Source organism: Tiliqua scincoides, chromosome 5, assembly GCF_035046505.1.
Source record: "Tiliqua scincoides isolate rTilSci1 chromosome 5, rTilSci1.hap2, whole genome shotgun sequence".
NCBI lineage: Eukaryota > Metazoa > Chordata > Lepidosauria > Squamata > Scincidae > Tiliqua > Tiliqua scincoides.
This window is the reverse complement of record NC_089825.1, coordinates 66,362,023-66,381,078: the sequence shown is the minus strand read 5'-3', so window position 1 is coordinate 66,381,078 and position 19,056 is coordinate 66,362,023. Positions and strand designations below refer to the sequence as shown.

Below are 19,056 nucleotides of genomic sequence, written 5' to 3'. Positions count from 1 at the left end.
TCACCTCACCTAAGAATCACATAGGATTCTATTGGGCGAAAATGTATAAAAACCCTTGACTTCAGAGCCTTGTGTTCTTCATCCCACCAACAGCATCTTACCTTGCTGGGTGTGGATCATTAACATGAAGGTGCTGCAACAAGTCACCTCAATTCTAGCCTCTATTGAGAATCACCATGCCAACCGTCACCCATAAACCCCTCTCTTTTCTGCCTTCTTCCCTTTCTCCTTGAGCATTATCAAATTGTTGAAACCAGAATAGACTGGTGAGCCAAACTTCTTTGGCCATCTCTCTCTCTCTCTCTCTCTCTCTCTCTCTCTCTCTCTCTCCTGGGAAGAAAAGCAGCTCAAATCCTTGCCTTTCCTTGAAAGGCTATTCCCTTCTAAGCATGTTCAGGGCTTGCTTAGGAGTCCTCTATATGCATTTGAGACCCTCTTTGTCTAGGGAGATTTGTTCGGTCAACCCCTTGCTGCCACAACCCGCTTCAACAACCCGCTCCCAATTGTTGCAAAACAGGAGAGGTAAACTTGGTCTGCAGTGCAGCGGTCTCAAGGACCCCAAATGCCCATTACCTTTCCTCTTCTTTGCCTAGTGAGGTCAACCGGACTGCACACCTAGTTATTCTATCTGTTTCTCTTCCATGAGTTGTGCACGTGCGTGGGGGGGGGGGGGCTTTTGTAATAGATCAAACTCAGATCAGATCCTGAGATCAAACTCAGCACTCTGCTACAGACTCACTTTACTGATCCGACAAGCCCCCAGAACAAGGAAAATCTCTCTGTCCTGTACCAATCTCCTTAGGAGGTTTGACGTCATGGTCAAGGAGAATTTGTTTGATGCGATAGATTCGTTCCCTTGCTACAGGTGGTTGAAGTGCTTTCATACCATGTCCTTAGATTCAGGTTCAGGCTATAGAGAGCCATTCTCAGCCACAGCCTTCAACCATGGTTTAACCTGCCTGTACCCTTTTACTTGCCTCCCTACTAATCCCTCTTGTCCCAGTTTAACCCTTCCCCCCTTTTTTGTTTTCGAGCACTTTTTAGTAAACTTTGGCACACCTTAACTTTTGCCTTAGTTATCTTTCACCCAGGCCCGCAGCCAGGATTCTGGGGGGGGGGGGGGACGGACCATTTTTTCAGGCGGGACAATTATGTCAGGTATCTATACTGGTGTGCAAAATGAAGGATAAGTATGAAGAAACATCAAAGACCCATAACTAACCCAAATTTCATTAGGAGGAAATATTTTGGGGTGTTTTTTTTTTTTTTTAAAAGATGCATTCATTATCTGTAAAGCAATCTAACAATGATCAGCATAGAATAAATGCATCTCTGTATGCAATGTAAAATCTATTTGTCTACATAGAAATAACATGCAACTTGTCCTTTCATTTTGGACACCAGAGCAATACACAGACTTGCAACACTGCAAAAGTAAAACATATCACTATGATACATGGTATCATGTATCATCAATACATGATACTTCTATTGAAAGCCTTTCATTTGCTGATGACAAAAGTAAATCTGCTTTACCTAAAAGCAAGAGGAAAGATATTGAAGTAAAATATAGCAACACCATGGAACATTAGTTTTTTATATTATTCATTACTTTTAAAAGGCAAGGTACAGAAGATTTGAAACGACCTAGTAGAGCTGAATTCTTCTATCTTTCTGAGAATTGAATCTTCTTAGAACCTTTCCCACACTTAAATTCTTGGTTCTCTTTAGCCCAAAAGCTAGGTATACTAAATTAGCCATTCTTGAGTGAGACATTGATAGTCTTTGAGGTCTGTTAATTCTTGTAAGCACTGAGAAGGTCGATTCACAAACTGCTGTGCTACATGCAAAAGTTCTTACAGCCGCTAACATACTGTAACAATCTTCAAAGGCACTCCGGTGTTTATATTTCACTGAAGAAATTTCGTTTTTCAATTTTGTTCTTCTCAAGGAAATGTTTTACTGCTTTCATTTCTTCATTACTTGAAATGGTAATATTGAAATTTTTTAGATAATTAACCCTACCAATTTCATCATATAAATTTTCTGCTGCAATTAATAATAATAATATAATAATAATATACAGTATTTATATACCGCCTTTCTTGGTCTTTATTCAAGACTTTATTCAAGGCGGTTTACACAGGCAGGCTTATTAAATCCACGCAGGGATTTTTACAAATTGAAAGAAGGTTCTCTCTTTCAAGAACCACCACATTCAAGATGTTACACTCCGATCTGGTTTCACATTCTGGCCTCCATCCTCCCACGCTCCGAGCAGATGGAACAGCTCAGCTGCAGCTTGCCGGCTGCTTCAAGGTCGCACGGTGCCGGTGGCCTCGAACTGGCGACCTTGTGGATGTTAATCTTCAGGCAAATGGAGGCTCTACCCTCTAGACCAGACCTCCTGCCCAGATTATTCAGATTATTCAGATTATTGCCTGAAGAATCTCTTCATTGTCATGGAATCTTCTTTTTATTTCGGCTAGCACTACATCCAGAATTTCAAAAAAGTCAGAAGCATGCTTACTGTGGGTGTCACTACATGATGCTCTGTTACCTGTTGTTTCAGACACCACATAATCATCAAGTAAGAAATTAAATTTCCTTTTCCTTGGCATTTTTACTTCTTCCTCTTTAGCCAGTTTTGATGTTTGCTGCAGAACTTATTTCAAAGTCTCACTGTTTCTTAAGTCTTCTAGTGAACTTTTTGTAGCTTGAATTAAGTTATAGGCCTGCTCCAAGGAAATGTCATGACTTTGGAGTCCCTTATCTACTGGAGAAAGAATTTCCAAAATATTTTTCATTACCACTAGACAAAATCTAAACTCTTGCTTCCACATTATAAGATGGAGACCAGTGCTAAGAACCACATCTTCCCCAGCAAATCTTTTTCCATGATTTATTGATATTAGTTTAAGAGTTTCTGATATATGTTTGTATTCTTCAAAAATTGTCCTACACACCTGAAGATGTCCTGACCATCTCTGTTCCAGCAGACGAGAAAGAGTTTTGCCTTCATACTCAGCAGCTACTACCCCACGGGACAAAAAGTTGTATAATTCCACACATTGTCCAAAAAATTTCCTCACCATTGGCACAACTTCAACTGCTTTAACTACAACTAAATGTAGCCTGTGGTTAAAACAATGGACATATAGAATTTCTTTCTTCAGTTTTTTTTTTTAATTAATGCCTGGACACCACCTTTCTTACCACTCATAACCGATGCTCCATCATAACATTGACACAACAAATTGTTAGGATTTAAACCATACCTTCGGAACGTATCTAAAGTTGTGTTTGTAAAATTCTTAGCATCCAAAGCAGTTGTTGTCTCTATGGATAGCATGGATTCATAAATTTCACCATCTTTAACATATATAGTAGCAATTGCTATATTTTCTCTTCAATTTTTGTCTTTTGTTCCATCCTCCAAGACAGAAAAAATGGGACATCTGCATTCTTTATGTCACTGGAAACTTCCTCTCGAATGAGATCAGTCATTACTTTAACTACCGTATTTTTCGCTCCATAAGACGCACTTTTTCCCCCAAAAAGGGGGGGGAGAAGTGTGTGCGTCTTATGGAGCAAATACTGGGGGGGAAAAAACTCCGCCCCAGCCCTGGCCCCACCCCCTCGCTCTGCTCTGCTTCCCCGGGCAGTCAGAGGCTACTCAGAAGTAAGTCTCAGAGTCAGTGGGGCTCACTCCCAGGAAAGCGTGGGTGGGGTGGCAGTCTAGCTGCCCAATCCTGTGCATGCCTACTCTGAAGTAAGTCCCATTAGAGTCAGGGGGGCTTACTCCCAGGAAAGCCTCTCTCCCCCCCCAAGCCTGGAGCATCACAGCCTCTCTTTCCCCCCCCACCCCAAGCCTGGAGCATCACATCCTCTCTCCCCCCAAGCCTGGAGCATCACAGCTTATCTCTCCCCCCCCCAAAGCCTGGAGCATCACAGCTTCTCTTTCCCCCCACCCCAAGCCTGGAGCATCACAACTTCTCTGCAACACAAACACTTTCCCCCCTCTCTCACACACACAGGCTGCCCCCTTCTCTTACACACACACAGATGCTCTGCCCCCCCCACACACACTCACACAGCAGGGGAGGGGCACTTTCACTCACCTCATCCAGCATCTGAATGTAAGCCCCCCCCCCCATCACAAAGAAAAAACTGTCTCCTTGGTCAGAATGCCAGTGTTTGCTTATTGCACAAGCCCCAGGTAAGGCTCTCACCATAAATCCAGAGGTTTGTTGTGTCTTTAGAATTCAAGTTGTGGTTGGACTTTCCACTTGTTCATTTGTATTGGAATCACAGAAGATCTGGCGAGGAGGTAGATGTGGTGTCAGCAGTGGCCCCTTTAAGGGTAAGGCCTGGGCATTCAGCAGAGTGTGCTGCACAGCTGCAGCCACTGGAAGGCAATAGGGCCCTCAGGGATATAAGGAGTACCTGAGGCAGAAAGGGTTTGTGGGTTTTGAAGGAGTGCAGGTTGGAGGCAGGAGAGGAGACTGACTGGGTTTATTGAATTTGGAATCTGACTGTGGATTGTGACTGGACTTGGATACCCTGATGGATTTGACTGACCTTGGACTGTAATTTGGCTTATTGGTTCTGGACTCTGATTTGGCAACTCTGATTGATGGGACTGATTTACTTGGCATCTGTGTACTGGAACTGGACTCACTTTTGCTTGCTGCACTGGTGAGTTGCACAAGGGGGACTGATCAGCCTTAAGCGGGCACAAGGCCCAATGGATTGGGATTTGGCAGAACATCATTGTAGCAGAAAGATAATGTGATCCCCTATTTGTGTGCACCTGCTTTTGTGAGCTTCATAAACTCTGACTCTAATGATGATGAGTTCTTGGGGTTTCCAGAAAACTAGAGTACTCAAACCTTTAAGTCTCTCCATTTGTTAATGAGAGTGATAATGGTTCTTAATGCCACTGTTGACTGCTGTTCACTTTACATGGTTCAAATGTTATTCTGTTATAGTTTATTAAATATTTTATTACACTGTTTGGTTCAGAATATTTTTTTCCTGTTTTCCTCCTCTAAAAACTAGGTGCGTCTTATGGTCAGGTGCGTCTTATGGAGCGAAAAATACGGTATTTCATTTGAATTTCTGGAGATTGGTAAGTGGCATTCTTTAGAATAATTTTATAAGATTCAGCTAGGTTTGGGTCCTTTTTGAGGGTATATTTGAAAAGGTTTTTAAATAAACTTTCCTCCACATGTTCTTCAGTGTTGTATATTCCCCTCATTGGAAGCTCATTAGCTACAAGAAACTGAATGATTTCAACAATGCTTGAAATGTAATACCTATGTTTTTCAAGCACATTGTCATTAATTAGAGTTGAAACAGATGTGTTTGAATCAGTTCTTTGGTTCAGACCACATTAACATAGCCTGCATGTGGGTCTCAGATGAAGCATGCTTGAAAAATCCTGATTTAGTTTTATCTAATGCAGTCTTCCAATTGCTAAATCCCTTTTTTATGTAAGCTGGCTCTTTAGTAAATGGAACAAATTGGTGACACACAAAATGCAGCATCTAGTTTTGAAGAATATTCCAACCACTTAAAATGTTGAAACCACTCTGATCTGAATGATCTGCCATCTTTGTTCTTTGGATATTTACCAAGTTTAATTTGTTTAATAGGCTCTCCTACTCGTGCTAAATCATCATGAGTCTTCTCATTAATTGCCTTACTGACAACAAAATGGTCCATGTTGGAAGATTTCAACACTAATTCTTTTGCACTCAGGTTCTTCAGAGTAAGTGCCTGTTTGGTGGTATATATATCCAATACCCATAAAAAAAACAAACTTTGAGATCTCTAGGAAAGATTCAAAATCTTAGAGGCCAGATCCTTGCTTTCCTCTCCCCCCTCCCAAAGAGAAAGGCCCTACCAGACCCAAACAGCAGAAATGGCCCATCCAAAACTTCCTGCCTGTTCACCCCCAAACAATGCCAAAGTCACTCAGCAGCAGCCTCCAGGGTCCTGCAAAGTGCCTGCACAGCCACTCAGCTCCCAGGAAGGTGATTGAAGGCACTGAGCACATTCCCTCCAGGCTTTTTCATGCCCGCCTCTCTGGTGTCCTGTGACTATCAGCAGGTTGATATGATTGGCCCCTCAGGTGAGTTACTAAGCATCAGCAGCCTGAGCTGATTGGAGGAGGCTGCCTGCAGGGAGGGGCTGGGCTCTTAAGGAACAGGAGCTAAATTGGAGGACATTCAACCACACTTACATGACAAGTGTGGAAAAAATGCCTGGGGGGCAAACTGCTGGCTCAGGGGGGGGGAAACCCCCCTGCCCTCCTAGCTACAGCCCTGCTTTCACCACCAAATTATGTAGGCATGCCCTTAGTTTCAAGACCATCTATGATCACTATAATGGCATAAAGGGAATGCGTATCAAATTTGCAGCTGACACAAAGCGGGGGTAGATAGTTACAAAGACTGAATTAGGATTCAAAATAGTCTTGGCAAATTTGATGATCATGCCCAGATCAACCAAATGAAATTCAATTGAGATAAATCTTAAATTCTCACATGATGAGACAAAAAAAAAAACCACCATCAAAGGTACAAGTACAGGATGGGAGAAATCTGACTTGGCAGTAGCAGCATGTGTAAAAAAGATCTACGTGTCTTAGTGGACCATAAGCTGAACATGAGCCAGCAGTATGATGTGGCTGCAAAACAAGCAAAGGCACCAGATGTAGTAATTCCACTTCATATTGACCTAAACAGATCTCCCTTGGGGTACTGCATGTAGTTTTGGGCACCATGTTTTAAAGGAGACATTGATTGGCTGGAGCAAATTCAGAGGAGGAAAACTACAATGGTGAGGGGTCTGGAACAAAGTCCTATGAGAAACAGTTAACTATGGTATGGTAACTAAACTACGGTATGTTTAGCCTGGAGAAGAGAAGGAGTGATATGATATCCACTGTTAAGTATCTGAAGCGCTGTCATGAAGGAGGAGGAAAGGACTAACTTTCTGAGGTTCCTGAGGCCAGGACTACAACCAATGCATTGAAACTACAGAAAAGTAGATCTAAAGCTAGACCTCATTTGATGTTTTCAAGTAGAGATTGGATGGCCATTTCTTAGGGATATTGAAGTCACCTATACTGAGAAGGCAGTTGGACTAGATGACATCCAAAGTACCTTCCCACTAACATTCTATGATTCTACCCCAGTATTAACTAAATATCAAATCTGAGTAATAAGATTCTGAAACATAAAATATTGCACACATGCTATAGATGACTACATAATGCTTAATAATAATTATGATGATGGTGCTAAAATTTTACCAATCATTGTCAAAGTTCTAGGCACAATGCCAGAAGACTTTGCAGAACACCTAACATCCTGGATATAAATAAAATTACTACACACCAGCTATAGAAAGCACACATATTACAAAAAATATCTGTGAACAACCAAGGTTCTTGGGAAGGACCTTATTCAACATGCCAAATTCAGCCACTGACATCTGGCTGGCTATGCATATTTTTCATAATAATAATGATAAAAAATGTCCAAACATTTGTGCAGTAGTTGAACAATTCTACAGAATATTCAAAAATACCTTGTTTTGTCTGAAGGTCTGATTATATATTCTTCAACATTGAGGCCTGAGAAGTTGTACAAGGTATGTCCTTTCTTGTTCCGCAAATATGGAGCAGATATATTTAGTGGTGGACACATCTGGGAAAAAAATTGATTTGGAGTCCAAAGAGGACTGGTAAGCAAATGGTGAAGGGGAGAAATACCACACTAGCATGTCTATTAATGTATTAGTATTCTCTCACTTGACAAACACAACAGGAAATTGTTGCTCAAAACAAAGAATGGAAGTGGGCTGGGGCAGAGAAGCCACATCATAAGGTAACTTCAGGATGGTGTTCAGCTTCAAAAGCCCAGATGTCTTCAATTTGATTGGAACACCCAGGGCTGAAAATGTTGTGGCTCATAGTTCAGTCACAAGAGTGCATGCCTAGAGTTCTAGATTCATTCTCTACTGCCTCTAAATTTAAAACATCTCTGGATGTGAGGCAGAAGAGCCACAGATCAAGGGTGGAAAACAACTGTGGTATAGAGAATGTTTAGACTCATTCCCTAGCATCTCTTGTTAAAAGGATCTCAGGCAGTGATCTACTGCCAGCTGGCACAGACAGTACTGGACTAACAGCCCAATCCTATCCACACTTTCCTGGAAGTAGGCGCCATTGATTCTAATGGGACTTACTTCTGAGTAGATATGCATAGGATTGGGCTATGAGTGAACTGATGGAGTCACTCCATAAAAGGCAGATCAGCAGAGTGATAACAACAGAAAACAGAATGAAATCTCCAGTAATGTTAATGTTCCATCCAACAGCTCATTTTTCCCCAAGGAAAGCAAATTTGCATACCTCTTGGCCCACTGCACATCCACACCAAGGCAAAGATTCCTGTTTTGAACCAGGAGTGGTTTGCCAGCACAAACTATTTATTCTAATGCTGTAAAGAGAAACACCATGGAGAATCAATACAAAATAAACAATACGATTTGATAGTAGTCATGCATGGTAATAATGCAATCACTGTACCATAGGGGTGAAAATGGAAGCCAAATAGAGAGCTTGCAACAGGTCTCACAGCTTATGGCAAGAGCCTGGCTTCCCCCCAGCCTTTGCAATTTGATTTACAGATGTAATACCAGTGAATTGGACACTGGTCCAGCTGTGAGTCTGCCTCCCTGCCATCTGCTTCAGGCACATTATCTATTAAAAAAAAAAAATCAGACAGTTGCACATGGGTTTATCCATCTATTTGTTTCTTCAGCACCACATTAATTTTAAAAAAACCCAAATTATTTTTAAAGTGCAGAAATGCTCTGTGGATTTGGGGAGGAAGCCTTCTTAATGACATAATACGGTGGCAGCCAATCTGCGCTATGTACAGCCTGATTCTGCTGCAAACTTGCTCAACAATTTCATTTGCAGAGCTCAACCCTGGAGAAGGATGGTACAGCTGGTCCAAAGGCCCTGAGGATGCTGCCAGATCAGGTTCACCTGTCTGAAAATGTTTTGCTTGTCTTCATTCTTTTTGTTTTAACTACAGTCAGTCATATCCACAACTCTCCTGCTGTTAAATGATTCAGATTTTGTTCACAATATGCTCAAGTGTCCAAGTCGTAACTGCTCATCACAACTATGAAGCCAGCATGTAGAAATTAGAAACAAGCAGAGACATACAGTCAGCTACGTCTTACACAAGGGTTATGTTCCAGAGTCAGCGCCTAAAAGCTAAAATGGAGTGCCTGTACTGTATTGCCTTGAAAATCCCTTACATCAGAAAAATATATACTGTTCCTTTAAAAATTACAAGAGACAGACAAAAACAGACCAACAGAGCGCACTGCAGCTCCATTCTCTAATTTCCTGATCACTCTGGGGCATGTATCTAGCAAGTGGAGTGAAGGGCGGAATTACCTGCCTTATTTAAATTGTTGTTTTTTGACGTTTGTTTTATGTTTGCCATGTGCATGGAGTTGAATTTGCACAAGTCCACATAAGATGCAGTCTGGCTGTAATGCGATATACAGGTATGCCTCCCCCATCCACATATCCTGTATCCACAGTTCTCCCTCTCCCACCCTGTACCAATTAACTTTGTGTGATGGAAGCAAGGACAAATGTTTTTATGCATTCAAAATGAAGGCAGTAAGCATTGGTCTCACCAACTCTGAATCTGCTCTGTGATACTGACATGCAGGTAAATAAAGCTGACTACATGGCATCACACTCAGAGATACAGAGTCCTCGCTTTAAGCAAGTTTTTTAAAGTGAAAGTATCTCTTTCCACAAAGCTTACCCCCCTTTCAGACTGCCCCTGAGCAAATATGTGTTTGGAGTTTATGGGGAACAATTACTCATTTAGACAACTCTTCAGGGAGGATTATTCTAGTTTAGCTTTCTCCATGTGGGTTGAACTACACACAGGAAGCACAATCCTAGCCAACTCCAGAGAAGCGGGGCTGCTTGGCCCACGCTGGATCCAGCACTGGGAAGGAGCAGGCTGGAGGTCTCTTTGGGGTAAGGGGACATTTGTCTCTTTGGGGTAAGGGGACATTTGTCTCCTTACCCTGTGTAAAGCTCCAGCATACATAATAGGGCTATTTGGATCTGAGCCTGCCAAATAGCCAGCACAAGTCCAAGAAACCCTATGCTGAGCTTCCAGACCCAGGAAGGGAGATTGGATTCAGCATGTGCCAGTGCAGCCAATCTTGCCCCCACTCCTGGGCCGAATCCTCCCCCACTCTGATATACCCCCACCCTCTGCACTGCCCGGTGGGAGCTTACCTGCTGTATCAGGCACTCCTTTTGGATTTAGTGCTGGCAGGATGGTGCAGGCCTTCCCATCGGCACTGTTTACGTGCCAGGCATCACAGAGTGCTTGTGACACCCTAGACTGATGCAGAGGTCTCTGTGCTGGTGTCCGTCTAGATAAGGATTGTGCCATAAGAGAAACACGACTGCTGCCCAAAACAGCAGCTTTATTGTCAAATTCTCCCCTTCACCTTCAAAACATGTTTGTTTACTTATTTATTGAATAGACCTACATCCTGCCTTTCTCCAACAGGTACTGTTACCAACACTACTCCTACACACTCACGTCTGCTACTGCATGTGCAAATCTACTATCTTGGATTCAGGTTGTCCAGTCCGGAATTAAGACCAAATTGGGGGGATTTAGGCTCAGTTGCCAAGGAAGAGGTGACACAGTGAATGTCTGTTATGGGGCCATTGACTGAATCGCAGAGTGAACAACTACAAAGTGCCTCTAATGAGGCAACCGGTAGACAAGAGACAAGTTTCCAAAAAGAATATAAGTTTTATTGAAAAGATCTAGAGAACAGGTGCAGTTTTCATTTATAAGACCAGTTCCCGAGAGCAGAGGTGTCAAACATAAGGCCGGATGCAGCCCACGGAAGTAAATCACTACAGGATTATTTTTTAAAAGAAAGCCAACACAGACTTACAATGATATGAACAACGCAAGAAGCAAAATTTACAGGAGTACATGTAATTCAATCTGTAATTTTTGGAGATGGTATCATTTAAATTTATACTTACTAAGCAAAGCATGAAGCAGCCCTTGACAAGCAATAAAGAATATACCTAAGTAGCCACCTAATTGCTAATAGCAATTTGATTAATGGCTAATAATTAGCATACTAACATAAAATGTTATGAAGCATGAAATGCAATTTGTAATTACTGTTTATCTTCCCCCTCCCTTGCAATCTCCCCTGCTAAATTAGTAATTTTTAAAAACTATTTTAAGAAAATTCTAGGCTACCTTCGTGCAATACAGCACACACAAACTGAATTGTTCTCACTTACTTGTTGTGTCTTGAATGCACACACATGTCATCCTCATCTGCAAAGTACCGCAACAGCATGTGAGAAAGGTTATCACCTTGGCTACTGCTAAGAAATGAATATAAGGGGAAAAAAACACACATGTAAGGTAGTTATCTTTTTGAGTCACTGTTTACGAGTTTTAATGCTCCTTTTATGGTTTTTACTTTTTTACTGTTCATATGATATTGTTGACTGCATTTTAAAGTACCTAATACTAGAGGTGTTTGTTTCTGGTGAGTAAGATAGAATCACAGCCTACGAGCCCAATCCTATGCTTCCCCACTGCCCCACGGTACAGCAGCACTGAAATTGACACCACTGTATCTTATGGGGCCAGGGAAGCAGCTGGAGGTCTCACTGTGGTAAGGGAACTTCGGTTCCCTTACCCCGTGTACAGCTCCAGAAGCCCCAATGGGTCTTTCTCCCACTATTTAGCAGACGCAGAACAGAAGAGACCCATTTCAGACTCTACAGCTTTGGAAGGGGGATAGGATACAGTGGCAGCCTCTGCAACTGTCCCTGCCCCCTTGTCAGCCCAATCTGCCCTCCGGCCTGCACTCTCCTGCCCAGTTTCTATGGAAAAGTGGTATAAAAACATTTTTAAATAAATAATAAAACAAATTTTTGGGTAGAGATCAGCAATGGGGGGGGGGGCAGCTAAAGCTGGAAGACCCAGGGCCAAATCTGGTATCTAGAAAGTAGTGAGTGGCCCTTTCCAGTTAAGAAACCAAAAGCAAGAGAAGTAAATGTAGAGATTGCTGAAGGTGGCAGGGAGTCTTCCTGGCATTTCACTAGGTGTGGGGGAGGAGTTTGGATTAATACCCTCTATTTGCCCCTCAGAACAGCCCTCCCATTGTCTAGTTGCTGACCAGAGTTTAGGTCTGCGGTTTTCAAAGTCTCCGTGAGTTTGAAACCCACAATAAGTCTTTGCGGGGGTGAGGGGGAGGCAGCAGGGGCAGGGGGAAGGCAGCGATGCCATCCCCAGGATCGCATCACTCAGGGGGCTGCAGGGACTAGGATGCACTCACCGGTTCCTGCAGCAGCCGTCCCTGTGTGCGGGGAGCCCTGCACAAGCACCTGCAGGGCACCCCAGGTCAGGGAAAGGGAGAGTGGAGCGATCTGCTCTGCCTCCGCAAAAGTGGAAGCGGAGCGCGATCACCCCGCTCTCCCTTTCCCTGACCTGGGGAGCCCTGCAGGTGCTCACACAGGGCTCCCCGCACACAGGGACAGCTGCAGGGACTGGAGGGTGCACCCCAGTCCCTGCAGCCCCGTCAGAAGGGAAAGGGGAGCGATCGTGCTCCGCTTCCAGTTTTGCGGAGTGGGCCGCAATCGCTCTGCTTTCATTTTCCCTGACCTGGGGAGCCCTACCGAAGGTTGCGCAGGGCTCCCTGCACTCCCAGGAGGCTGCAGGAGGCTTGGGCAAGTGTACCCAAGCCCCTGCAGCCCCCCTGAGCGGCACAATTCTGTGGATCACGCCGCTGCCTTTCCCCTATCTCCTGGCTGCCCCCACTCCTTAAGGGGGCAGAGGCCAGGACCCACAGGCTGAGGCATTGCGATACCCCAGTTTGAATACCACTGCTTTAGGTCTTTTATAAGATAGTGGAATAAAGGACTATAAGATAGTGGAATAAATAAACAGCCCAAACCAATCTACCCCACTCTTGTGCCAATGCAGCAGGGCCAACACAGCCTGCACTGCATTCTATCAAGGTTTTTGCCATTCTGGTAGCCTCCTCAGGGAAGGCAACATTTGTCTCCTTGCCCCGGGTTAAGTCTAAGCCCACATAATGGGGCAACTCTGATAACCTGCTAAGTGGCAGCGCAAGTCTGCGTTGCCCCATGTCAGAGGACTGGTTCCAGGAAGGGGGACAGGATACAACATACCCCAGTGTCACCAATCCCACCCTTTCATGGGTCTAATATGCCCATCCCCACCTCGTTGCTGCCTGCCCCTGTTCCCTTACACTCCCACCCTGCCCTCCCCCTGCCCTAATCCACCTCCCACACTGTTCAAAGCAGCCCTTTCCTGCCCCAGAGTAAATTCTACCTGGATCTGGTGGTGGCAGATGGCATAGGCCAGGGGTTTCAAACATAAGGCCCAGGGGCCGGATGCGGCCCTCAGAAGCTTTTTATCTGGCCCTCGGGCTCTCAGCTGCTGAGTAATGCTGATGTGACACTGCTGAAAGGGTGGCCCACATGATAATTGGGCTCTCCCATATCTTGCTATATGATCAAGATTTGTGTATTTTCTCTCCTGTCATTAGCAGCTTATGAGTTCCTATACCAGAACAGAGTGTTTATTTCTGGTTTTGACTTGTTTAATGACATCACTTCCTGTGTAATGACATCACTTCCGGCCCTCGGCAGGCATCATGAATGCTTTTCAGCCCTCTGTATGACATGAGTTTGACACCCCTGGCATAGGCCTTCCAGCCAATGCAAATAACTTTGGCACTGTCACAAAGTGCTGTTTGGGATGTTTGGAGCACATGCTCCCCCAGCATAATGGGGGATCAAATGTAGCTTTGAGGAGTATTTTCTCCTCTTCTATAACAGCAATCAAATCCATTATAGAATAATAGCAAAACAATATTATGTCCTAACGGGACCAAAAGGTTGTTGGGGTTTGGGTAGGCTAATACTGGGAAGACTGGAATGCAAAAAAATCTGTGTGTGTACATGATGTGGCTGTCTGCAAAGCAAAGTGATGCAACCATTATTTCAATAAGGCAGACTAGGTAAGGTGGTGTAGTGTAGGCACAAAACCAAAGAGCTACAAAATCAAGAAGTCCCTCCTTCCAGTCCTGACTTTGCCATGATCTCAATGAGGGGCCTTTGGTGCGCCATAACCATACAGCCTCAGGCCACAAGCTTCAATGTGGGGATAATGATACTGGCTTAGAGCCCAATCCTTTGCATGTCTACTCAGAAGTAAGACCCATTATCGTCAATGGGGCTTCCTCCCGGGAAAGTGCAGATAGGGTTGCTGCCCAATTCTATCCAATTTTTCAGTGCTGGTGCAGCTATACCAATGGATGTGTGCTGCATCCTATTGTGGAAGGGTAGTCACTGAGGCCTCCTCTAAGTATGGGAGAATGTGTCCCCTTATCTCGAGGCTGCATTGCGGCTGCACCGGTGCTGAAAAGTCGGATAGGATTTGGCTCTTAAGCTACGTGATTATTGTAAGGATTACAACATCTTCATGTATATGAAATGTGGCAGATACTCCAAAAATTGTTGCAGATTGTACTTGGTGGATTGTGCTCAAAGACACGAGTCTCATGCAGTCTGCATGGTTCTCCAAAAAAAGAAAATGGCTTCTGAGGTTGGGAGCGGCCTTATGGATTTTCTTTTGTGCCTGCCTTTGTATATCTGAACCATGATTATCCTGCTTCAAGGAATAACTTCTTAAATTAAAAAAAAAAATGAATACCCTTTCAGAAATAACGACCCTATCCCTGTATTATTGATGATGATGAATGAGCCTTTTTACCTGAAAAAGGATTCAGCATTGTCATAAAGTCCAGGCATCAGGTTAAGTGAAGGATAATCAATAGCTAATGGCTTCACAGTAAACAAGGCCATTGCCATGGCAACAAAGATGACAGGTAGTAGAACGTTTGATAGAGTCCCTCTCCAGTCTCGCCTGGTGTGACGAAGGCGCTTCATCAGAAGAGCAGCAATCTGGGTGAGAACAAGCATTCCTCCGTGGAAGCTCTGAACCTCCGTTAGAAAACTACCTGTTGTGTGACAAACAGATGCACCTGTTCAGGAAAGCGAATGGCCAGGGATAGAAGGCAAAGGGCTCTCAAGATTGTCAATTCCTTTATAATTTATTAGCAGGGCTGCTCTACCCATGTGACCAAGCGGAGTAGCTATTTGGAGCAGCGGGCCGGTGGAAGTGGCAAATTGATGGTGCTGTCTCCATCAAGGGCCTGTCCACCACCATCCCCACTCCACCACCAATGTCACCACTTCACCCTGCACTCTGATCCTCTTCTTGCTTGCTGAGAGCAAATGAGTACCAGAGCACTGGCAATCCAGCTTTTTGTCCTGCAATGCTGCCACAAGCAAGCAACCACAGGGCTGGAGGATGAAGCAAGGGGTTGCTGAACCGGCAATCACGCCCCAGTCACTCAAGGCTCCTCCTCCTGGCTTGTACAACTGCTTCTTTAAAATTGGCTTGGCAAGCATGATAGGAGCGCAAGAGGACTCTCTTCTACTCCCAGTATGTCCTGCCCAGCCTACTTTTGAAGAAGTTGCTAGATGGGCATGGAGGGGAGGAGCGGGGTGGAGGGGTGAGGGCACAAGTGTGAGCAGATGCACTTGCAAAAGGTTGTTGTTGTTGTTGTTTTTAAAAAACGACAACAACAACCAGAAGGAACAGAAAATTTGGCCTTCACTTTAAGTGCATCTCAGCTTGGGCTTCAGATCACAACACTACATAGCTGGAATACAGGCCAATGCTCTAAGCCTCAAGGAGTTGTTCGCTGTCAAAGTTAGGCCTGGGATGTGTGTGGCCCTACCCAAATATTGACCAGGAAATTACGCTGTGTAGTTCAGAGGTGGGGAGGGGGGAACATGACATCATAGGATAGTTAGGTGAAGCACTAGCTAAAGCCCCATGTCCATCAGATGGCCTATGGTCAGGACCACCCCCTTGAACAAGCAGTACTATTGGGAGCAGTAGTATCCAATGTGTCATCCAGGGTGGGCAGAGAATGCTTGGAAGCCCAGTGTAAGACTGCTCACCGGTCCTGTCCTGAGGCTGGTGCTTTGAGCTGAAATCTGAAACTCAGGTTACTGGAAACTGAAGTGTTGAAAGCAGAATGCATAGTTTTGCCAGCAAAGGAAAAAGGGCCAATCTTTTGTACTTGAGAGCAGGACCTTGCAAATGCAGACAATTCAGACTATCCTTTCTGCACCTTAAAAGGGTTCCAAAGCATGAACACACACAATTCTTGATAATTAGCTAGGTCCTAGCCTCCTACTCTGAGATTCCTGCATTCCCAAGTCCATAAATCCCTTCCATACACCACCCTCAATACTTCTTTCCATAGGGACATGTGATCCTGATCCATTCTCCTTTGTGCAAAGTGCATTGTGCTAATGGCAGCAATTGATTTGTAGCCTTGAACAGAAATCTCTCGGCTTCAGTTCCTCATCTGTGCAAGGAACATTATACTATACACCATTACGGGCATCTTAATGAAGATGAATGAGGTAAAACACATTCTGCGTTAAAAGAGCTACATTAAAATAAGTAGTAAATTCCCTCTTGGTAAATACATGGTAAGTTTGTTAACACTTGGTTAAGTGAAAGCAGGGAGCCAGTTCAGATCACTTAAATTACCTGACTGGCCCCATACATTTAAGTATGCGCGTGCTCATGACATACACATGTTTTGGCCCTTCTTCTCACTTCCTGGTGAGGCCAGTTCCTTTAATCCTATTAAAAACCTATTAATCAGTGCGTGTAGAATTGTAATCTGTATGAACTGTCTACCTATCAGCACCATGCGATTAAGGGAACTGATTATAGAATCTGTGAGAAAAGGAAATGAGCAGTTGGTTTTGAGATTTATTGGCAACTGTCAGAATTATCTGGGCCTCTTAAGAATTACTAGTAAACATCAACATTCAAAAAGTTTCTGACATTTAGGGCAACTGATATAAATATGTAACTATACAAACTGTACTAAAGAAAAGCAGGTGATGTTGCAAACAGAGCCTGGGTGCTCTTCAACTCTGCCACTGCCTTCCTCAATTTGCAGTGAACAGAGCAGCAGTGATCTGCATCCTTACCCTTTATCTTACTCATTCCTCCTGTGATACTTTTAAACAAATCAGTATGTGAGCTTCCTGATTTGTTTACAGGGTCTGCACAAGGAAGGAGCAAGGCTAGTGGGGAGGGAAGCAGATCATCCTTGTTGCTGTCTGCACCAAAAAAAAATTATAATAATAAATAAAATCACACAGAAGGTGGTGGGAATCTGCTTCCCTGTCCACTCACCTTGCCCCTTCCTTGCGCAGTCCCTTTAAATAAAGCAGGAAGTGAGAACTGAGAACATACTGAGAACTTCTGGTGCATGCCACACTTCCTGTTTTGTTGAAAAATATTACATGGGAAGGGAGGGAGGTGATGAGATAAGGGGCTGAATTACTATCTTCTGCTCAGGTTTTGTTTTCAGGGGGAGACAGCACAGTCACAGGGGAAGACTGTGCACGGTGGCATTGGGTAATTATGTTGGGCCATCTCTGGCCATCACTCTGTGGCAAAGTGCATAAAGAAAGACAATCCCTGGACGGGGCTTAGAAAGATTCCTGTCTGAAACCCTGGAGAGGTGCTGCAGCCAGTGTCAATAAGACTGAGCTAGTTGGACCAATGATTTGATTCCACAGAGGGCAGCATCCTGTGCCCCTGTAAATCTTCACCTGAGAACTAGGCACTCAATTAAGTCTAACAAGTGGGTAGAATTTCTTCACAAAATTACTATGAATAAGAACCTACCAAACTCAAAGTTGTGAATTTGAATTTCTTTCCTGAAAGAACCTTTACATGAATAATTTAGAAGATAAAATTAAAAATCTAATCCAATTGTTAAAAGTTGCTTTGCCTGACTTATGAATGTAATTACATATCAGAGATGCAATTATAACCACAATTAAATTGTACTCCCCAATTCATCCCAATTCTCCATTCTCATCTTGGAAGTGACTGTGACTACACATGTGTGTTAATTCAAGCAACCAGCATTGATAGGCATTATTCACTCCTTATTTAGATTGTAATTTAGATTGTCAGCTCCTTAGGAGCAAGAACTTTTCTTCTTCTTAAGCTCTATGGCACTGTGCATATTAAAAGTGTTGTATAAGTATCAGCCCAATCCTATCAGCTTCCTCAGTTGCCTTGCATGGGTAACTCATGCAGCAAAAAATGCTGCTAAAAACATACTGGAATCTACCCATTTTCAGGCCAAAGGCTTCAACTGCAACAACTGTCAAGGGCTGCCCACATCCACACAGCATCCCTCTTTTGAGCCTGCCCAGCTGTGGCACTATCCTGGGAAAATGTGGGATTAGCATGATGGTAAATGCTCCCATCTCATAAAGGCTATACAGGTTGAGTCTCGTTATTTAGGAGGGTTTTCCCAGAAGGCAGGTACATGGCAAAAATCACAGTATAGCAAATCAATTTAAAAAAACAAAGTCCCTTGCCCAAGTGATTTAAAAACAGTCTTGCTGACCTTGGTGATGTTAAGATAGAATCATTAAGACAACAATCCAACAATCAGTCTCTCTACAGGCACTTAGAAAGGATCACCTTTCATGTGTTCAGGGGGAAGGGAGGGGGTCCCTTAGAGAGAGAGAATGGTTGATGGATTGTCAGCTGGCTGCCCTCTCTCTAACTATTGTCAAGGACTGTTTTCCTTTAATTTAAAGGGCCCTTCTCATCATGTTGAGATAAAAAATCTCAACAATAGTAAGAAAAGCATTTTAAAGGGGTGCATTTTCCCCCTTCTCCAGGGATCAGCACATTCCTTCTCATTTGCAGAGGCCATTCCTGTTGAGTAAAATCCGTGTATAAAAAATCCATGTATAACAAGGTTGGACCTGTATATCTTCCCAGCCTC

The 19,056-nt window shown here is 43.7% G+C and overlaps 1 protein-coding gene across 1 annotated transcript in view; it reads right to left on the bottom strand.

Annotated features, from left to right (window-relative positions):
- ABCA13 (ATP binding cassette subfamily A member 13) overlaps nt 1–19,056 on the bottom strand; it is a 256,616-nt gene that overhangs the window by 99,708 nt on the left and 137,852 nt on the right. Inside the window, exons 37-39 of the mRNA XM_066629193.1 lie at nt 14,916–15,162; nt 11,402–11,488; nt 7,600–7,752 (exon numbers count right to left, since the gene is read on the bottom strand). Of these exons, the coding sequence (XP_066485290.1) occupies nt 7,600–7,752; nt 11,402–11,488; nt 14,916–15,162 (487 nt within the window). The remainder of the gene's footprint in view (nt 1–7,599; nt 7,753–11,401; nt 11,489–14,915; nt 15,163–19,056) is intronic.